At 31.9% G+C, this 7,902-nt stretch overlaps 1 protein-coding gene across 1 annotated transcript; it reads right to left on the reverse strand.

The window, feature by feature from the left end:
* Positions 1-133: 133 nt before the first annotated feature.
* LAC7 (laccase 7) lies at positions 134-3,645 on the reverse strand. The gene is made up of 5 exons (XM_011020883.1): positions 3,458-3,645; positions 2,762-2,913; positions 1,954-2,198; positions 1,718-1,846; positions 134-1,530 (listed from the first exon to the last, which is right to left on the reverse strand). Exons 1-5 carry the CDS (start codon positions 3,545-3,547, stop codon positions 458-460), a joined length of 1,689 nt encoding a protein of 562 aa, XP_011019185.1. The 5' UTR covers positions 3,548-3,645; the 3' UTR covers positions 134-457.
* Between the last annotated feature and the right edge of the window lie 4,257 nt (positions 3,646-7,902).

Below are 7,902 nucleotides of genomic sequence, written 5' to 3' on the forward strand. Positions count from 1 at the left end.
TAAATGTTTTTAAATTATTTTGATGTGTTGACATTAAAAATAAATTTTTAAAAATAAAAATAATATTATTTTAATATATTTTTAAATAAAAAATATTTTAAAACAATAATAACTAACACAGTAAAACGAAGTGTATCTAAAGTTGAACTAAAAACCTACGAGAGGTCTCCGACATTATTCAATGATAAGAATCATAAATTTTTCAAGTTATCAATATATGCGTGTACAACTCTTGAACAATAAAAAAATATAACTGTTAAATCACTATAAGTATTTGTTCATGATAAACAAATCTTGCACAAACATCAAACAAATTTTGAAAAATAAAAATATAATTATGACATTCAATTAAAGAATTGGAACTCGGTGTCACACGCATGCTTGTAATAACAGAGCATCAACTTTCTTCGCTGCAGTGAAAGAGACGAAAATGAGTTGTAAGAATGTTGAACAGCTACTAACATTGAGGCAGATCAGCTGGAGGTGGTGGCAGAGTAGAGTCTTCCGTCGGTCCATTCTCAACGACGAAAGCTGTAGCTAATCCCCAGGGCAAGTGCACATCTAGATGACAGTGCATGAACCAAACACCTGGATTATTGGCTATGAATCTTATGACTGCCCATCCTCCCACTGGAACACCAATGGTGTTAAGTGATTGTGGATTGACGAGATTGAACTTCTTAGGGTCTTTAACGGGATCATAGTTTCCAAACCCTTGAGCCAACACATGGAAATTGAAACCGTGAAGATGCATGGGGTGATTCTCCACGCCAAGAATAGCTGTGTTCTGTAACACCATCTCCACCGTGGAATTATACTTCAACACCTTCACGCTTGTTGATTTCGGTGTAATTAACAGGGATGGATTTAGGGTGTTGATGCTGGCATTGGTGTAGTCAAATTTGATCGGAGGAGTATCGGGGAAATCAGGAGTGTAGATTCCACTTACATTGAAAAAGAAGGCCTGCAGCATGGACAAAGTTGTAGGACTCACAAATGAGAAATTGTTCATGCTAGCAGAGACTTGCGTCCCATTTGAACACGTTGGGCAAATTGAGAGCCCTAAGCCCACTGTCACAAACATGTGCTCATCAATCTGACGTGGGACTGGGACCCAATGAGGCCCACCAGCCAGGCCAGTAATGTTGGTGAAAAACTTATGGGCAGTTGGGGTGTCATTGAAGGCAGGCATTAGAGGCATTATGGGAGTTGCTGATGAGGGTGCACCTTCGTAGACAACAATTCCTCTAGTCGTCGTGTTATCAAATAGCGTACCAGCAGCACTAGCATATGCGTTTGCAGCCATGTAATAAGATCCCACTTCCTGGTCTGCTGCGAGGAGAACGTCCACGGTCTGGCCGGTGCCGATAACAACAACGCCAGTGACGTAGGGCACCGTGTACCCGGCATCAACAGCAACAACTGTCATATTATGATTGGCTATCTTGAAAAAGAGCTCATTATTGAGTGCGGCGTTGATTATTCGGAGGAGATAAGTCTTTCCTTTCTGTACCTTAAGCGTGAATATTCCTGGGATTGCACGGGCAAAATAAACCACAAACACAATAAGAGCAAGACGGTTTAAAATGAAAATAGATGTGTCACCATTAATATGCTTGGACATTTCATCTTCTATATAGACGGACCAGTAATATTTATACCATGAATACCGATGATGACTGATCGAGGATGATGATGGCATAATATTATTACTTACTGTTTTGAGAGCAAGGGTAGAGATCCCCGGGGAGTCCATTTATGGTGAAGGCATCCGAAATGTTAGGCGCTGCACCACTGGCTAGAGCCTGGTTTTCGACATCAACAACATTAGCATTCCACCACTCTCCTGCAATAATATGAACATATTTTAATTACCACGCATTTTCATTAATCTTAAATTCATAATAGTTCGAGCATTAACCATGTGACTTTAAATAAAAAATCAAGGGTTACCAAATAAAATGGGAACTTCTTTGTCGGGTTTTGGGAAAGGGTAAGGATGGCCGGATCTTGGACGGATAATGAGTGCCCCATAAACTGTTGCTCGGAGCCAACTGACATGAGCATGCCACCATAGAGTACCTTCTTGCTTGAGGATTTTAAATTGGTAGGTATATTTACCTCCAGGCTGTATTGGACATTGAGTTACCATATCAGGTCCATCCGCCCAGGCACTAAGTAATTGAAATACTCCATGCCTGCATAAAAACAAAAAAAGTTCAATAATTAGCCACTAATAATTTATCGAATAATGATAAATTTAAAAGAGATAATAATGATATTTATAGAACCCAATCTTTTAATAACTTTTTTAATCATGATTATATATATTAGCCTGCACGGTAGTTGAGGAATAACTTTCTCAAGTTCTCAATTTGATATTTGGTCCTCATAGTATCGTTATCTAAAGAAAAGAATGACATCTCAGAAGAGTTTAAAACAAAGCAAAGAGTGGCTGATAGAGAGATCATTTTAACAAGAGGTAACGTTATTTTATACAGCCAATGAGCACGCAGGGTTGTTCTCCCCAGAAGATCTTGTATTCGAGCCTTTCTTTATAATAATAATTAAAAAAAATTATTCTATACATTATGATAAGTCATGCCAGAATTATTAAATTGCCGATTAATTTCTTGGGAAAATTCCTAGCTGGGTACGATTTCTGACAGGAAATCAATGTGTTTATTTTCTGATCCACTCACTTCTAGCTTCATATGTAATTAACCAAGGATTTACTATTACCAAAAAACCATGGATTTACCAGTGAAGTGTCATGTTGTAGGGTGACTTGTTAAAAACGTGGACTTTAAGGGTGTCGCCCTCATGAACGCGAAGTGTTGGGCCTGGTAGGCTTCCATTCACTGCAGTCACCACTTGCTCAGTGCACAGCCGACGAACTGTAAGGTTTTTCACCTAAAACATTCACAACAAAACCCATCAGCCTGCAATTAAGGTTTAAGAAAAGTAGAAAATCGTCTTGCCTATATATATAGCAGACTCATGTACTAGCTAGAATATGCAAACTTGGTCAGTCCAGAAGAGATGAAAAACTTTTCCCACTAGATTATTTAAATTATGGGCAGAACTGTGTTGGAAGTGTATTGAGTAGCCGACACCCATGTTTCCTTCCAAGTCAGTAGGCATAATTTTGATCCTTTTCATTCAAAGCGTGAACATGATTTTGATCTTAGGAGCCCAAGATGAAACAAAATCGTATGGTTAATTTGATGAATTTCTTTCCTATGTCAAAACTCTAAGCTAACTTCCTAGGAGGATATAATAAACCCGCTTACCATCCTATTCTTACCCCTGATATTTCTTATAAAGTTATAATGACCCAAAACCCTAATGCAACCTTTGCATGGCATAATTTATCAAGACGAGAACCTATAAGGACCATTCCACAAAAAGGGTGAGTACTAATACAAGAGAGATGAGCTTAAAGTCAAAGAATTACATGGAATGAGTGTTCCACAATTGCAGCAGAAGCCACTGAAGAAGCTAGAAAAACCAGAGCGCATGTTAACCAAAACAGAAGACGTAACATGTTTGAAGAGAGAAGAGTGCTATGAATGAATGGAGAGAAGCCCTCTAATTTATAAAAAAAGTGGCTTTAGCAAATGTTTGTCGTTGCAATTTCGATATCTCAACACACACATATTTATAGAAGAAATATAATAGTTTAGATGGTCATAGCTAGCCTCCACATGATTGCGTGCTTAGGTACTTAATTTCTTCTATGGAGTTTTTCAAGTGACTTGAAGTAGAAAAACTCCATGGGTTAGCAAAAACTTCGTTTTCTAATAGCTTAAGTTAGGCCATCTAAATACACATAAAGAAAGTGCAAGTGTTTAGAATCTGGACTGCTCAAGCAAACAAACATTTTCGGCATTTGTGCTGTGGTCGCGAATTTTTTTTTTTCTAAAAACAATTTCCTAATTCTATATATTCCCTTGCCAAAACATAACGATTATAGAATAAGTGTTTTCCAAGGACTATGAATATAGTTAAAAAGAACCCGGTAGTCAAATGACACCTAGAGTTGGCAATCTGTCATCTCGAGTGTCAAACAGGCGCTCAAGGGAGACCTTTTCCATTTTCAATTACGTCTGTTTTATAAAAATCGAATTAAAAAAATGAAGGCGTGATGGAGCTGCAAGAGAAAATAATATTCAAAGAAAATGAGCAGAGGCTAGGTTGGAATTTTACTTCCTTGATAACCAATCTAGTGACTAAGTGTCTCTATTATCAAACAAATTAAGTAGTAAACCAATGAATCGAGTAAACTGAGGGGGAAAACAACTCATGAATTCCAATTTTAATCACAGATTATTCGAACCTTTCGTTAATCCACATTTGGATGCCAAAGGGAGACTGTGCAATAATTATGCTATGAACGAGGGGCCCCCAGTTGATTTTTTTTTTTTATAACCTAGCTTAAAAATACGTGTTAGTGAAACAAATAATTGATAAAAAATAAAAATAAAATAAAAAACATAGTCACCCAAATCTCTCTCTTTACGCGCTCCATGCCAAAAATTATTTGCCCCTCCCTCTCTTTCATCAAAATTAAGAAGGTAATCCAAAACTCAAAAACTATACATTATTTTTTCTTCTTTTCATCGTCTTTTGTTGATGATTTTGTATTGATTTATTGGTATTCTGTTTTGTCTTTATATTTGGATGGGTTATCATTAATTTTTAATTTGATTGAGTTTTTGTGAATTTGAGTGGAATTAAAGATACCTATTTCATCAATTTATGATCTTGATCTTTATTATTGTTTTTACTTTTGGATTCTCTTAATTAAGATTTTTTTATTTCATCTGTTTTGATTTTAAGTTTTTGTTTTGATTTCAAGTTGAATCATGAATATAATAAGAAAAATTAATTCTCTCTTTTTTAAAGAAATCTTTTTATGACTCTCAGTTTAGTGAACCAATTTCAATGTTTAATGTTGAATTAGTGGTTAAATAATCCTAACCTACCTTAGTTTTTAAAGAACCTATATTGATTATCGAGCAGCCTCCTACTAGAATTGTATATACTAAACAAAAATATTAATATTGTTTATTTAATTTGAGATCCAAGTAATTGACCTCAAATTTAGAAATACATAGCTAATTAATAAGATGAAATTCAAAGGGCTTACATTAATTTAGAGCCATATCAAACCTTTGATGTTTTAATTTCTGCTGACAGGTAACATATATTCTCATCTATTTCAGTTTTACTGATTTAAAATTAAAGTTTTTCCTAACATGGATATTAGGAGAAAATGCTGTCTGTCCCCTTACTATTTATTTACAAGTAAACCAACTGAAAAGAACACATACATTTATTGTTAATGAATTCAATTATTAAAAGAAAGTTAATGATGAGGAATAATGTGTTTTTTTGACTCGTATGAAAAAATATCCACATTCAGCTTATATATTTGTTGTTGGATGCTTGAATAATTTAAAAAATTAGTTATGTCATCTTGAGAAGGTGGTTAGGAGAATAACTTCTTAAGAGATTATAAATAATTGATTGCATATTAAATTCTTAATAGATATTGTTTGTTAGCTCACATTTCAAGCATGTGTATTTAGAGGACATGATGAACGAGCATAATAAAAAAAATCAAATTAATTTTCTTGAAATGATGAAACTTTTAAAATCATACAATGAATAGGTAGGAGCTTTTATTTTTTATAATGCTTCATAAAATAATAAACACATATCACAACAAATTCAAAATAAAATTTTCCATGTCTTTGCTATAAATATTCAATTTTCAATTCACCATGAGAATGATAACATAAAATTTTGTTTGATTATTGATGAAACTCGATATGAATTTAAAAGAAAGCAAATAACCCTTGTGAGAATATTTTGTAAGCATAAAGACATTAAAGTTCTTAATATAGATGATTGTTTTTTTTTAATATGGGACGATCTCACCGTAAAAAAATTAGTAACAATTAAAAATCACTATCAAGTTGATATATTTACAGCTATCATTGATCAATAATTGCAGAGCTAAATAATAGATTTAGTGAGCAGAAAACTAGGCTTTTTATGTTGAACAAAACTTTGAATAGAAAAAAACCAACACATTATTTAATGTTAAAATATATATGCAAGCTTGTTATAAGTTTTATTCTAAATATTTTTCTTACCAAGAAAAAAATTAATTAAGATTCCAGTAATAAAATTATAAGCAAGCTTGGTAGACCTAATCATCCAGAGTTAAAAAATTTATCATCCATTGATGATTTATAACAAAGATTGGTAAAAACTAGAAAAATAGTAATTTATCTACTACTTGATATATTAATTTGACTTATTTTAATTTTTTTTTGTGACAGTAATTGAACAAACTTTTTCAACAATGAAGATTGTTAAAATAAAACTTTGCAATCAGATGAAAGATGATTTTTTTAAAGATTATTTAATTGTTTATATAGAAAAGAATTTACTGAAAGATTCTCAATAAATATAATATTTGATGATTTCTATTTTATGAAAAAAAAGACCATAATTAATATAAATATGTAATAAATTTTTTTATTATTTTATTGTTATTGTAATTTATTTCAAAAAATTTACAAAATAAAAATAATATTTTATTTTAGCTAATAATTTTTTTTTTATAAACTTTATAGTTTATATTTAAGGTATGAAAACTAATAAAATTGAAATGGTGAATCCATTATAAAGATTAAATAAATTTTATAACTTTGATTTAATTTGACATTGTCTTAATTTCTTAGCCCATACAAAAATCGTTCTATATTTGTAGTTATATTGCTTATCTTGTTTCAGGTGAATCTTGCATTGTTTTACATTTTTCTTTGTATAAAATTAAATTATGCAATATTTTTTTTGTTTACAATTCATATATGGTAGATCAGAGCAATTTATATTCTTAGTATATCATCTATAATATTTAATTCTTTCATGTTAAACTAACTCTATTTTTATTATTCTTTAATTTATGAGTGATATTGAGATATTTCATAAACTTGAAGGATAAAACTGAAATTTGCACACAATTTCCATTACTATTCTTTAAATAAATTAATAGAGGACAAAATTTAAAAAAAATAAAAAAATGAATGAAATTGAGATAACACACTCAAGAGACAAAATAAAAATTTCCAAAATACAAAAGAACAAAGAAGGACAAATTTGTCATCCCATTAAATAAACGGAATAAAAACATGCAACAGGATTATCAGCTCCTAATTAATTAATGGTGATCTCATTATATTTTCATGGGTTAAAATGAGGACACCTTTGGAAAACAATATATTAAAGGTATAAAAAGAATTTCCTGCTCCATTGGAAGAATTGCCTGTATGGTATGTTTGTGCAGTTGATTTTTTAACTTAGTATTTGGTCAATAATTATTTTATTTAAGAATCAGAGTACATAATATTTTTTAAAAAATTATTTCATTCTTGAATTAAGTCAAGCTAAATCTGATTTTAATAAAAATAAAATAAAAGCGTTTATCGTGGAGAATAATTTTTTCTTAAGAAAATTATATTTTGTTTACCAAGCCCCCGCCCCCAATTATATTTTTTTAACAAAGCTTGCCTTGTGAAACGTGGTCGGGCCAAGACCAAACCAAACCTGAGCTAAGACTCAGTTCAACTACACATCCGAACTTGAGGTATGACTTGATTGGGATGTCCGACCGATTTTCAAAATAACACTTCTATGAAAGAAGGGAAAATCATCATTAACATAGTCGACACGTGGCCTCATCCTAAAAACTTGGGATGCAATGCATAAGAAAGTGTTGGGAAGTTTTAATGTTTTATGTTTTATTTTTATTTTTTGCTCACCAGCTTGCTCTACTTTGATTATACAAGGTTTCTCTCCATCTCTTCAAATCCTAGATAAATTAAA

Source organism: Populus euphratica, unplaced genomic scaffold, assembly GCF_000495115.2.
Source record: "Populus euphratica unplaced genomic scaffold, PopEup_1.0 scaffold46.1, whole genome shotgun sequence".
NCBI classification, from domain to species: domain Eukaryota; kingdom Viridiplantae; phylum Streptophyta; class Magnoliopsida; order Malpighiales; family Salicaceae; genus Populus; species Populus euphratica.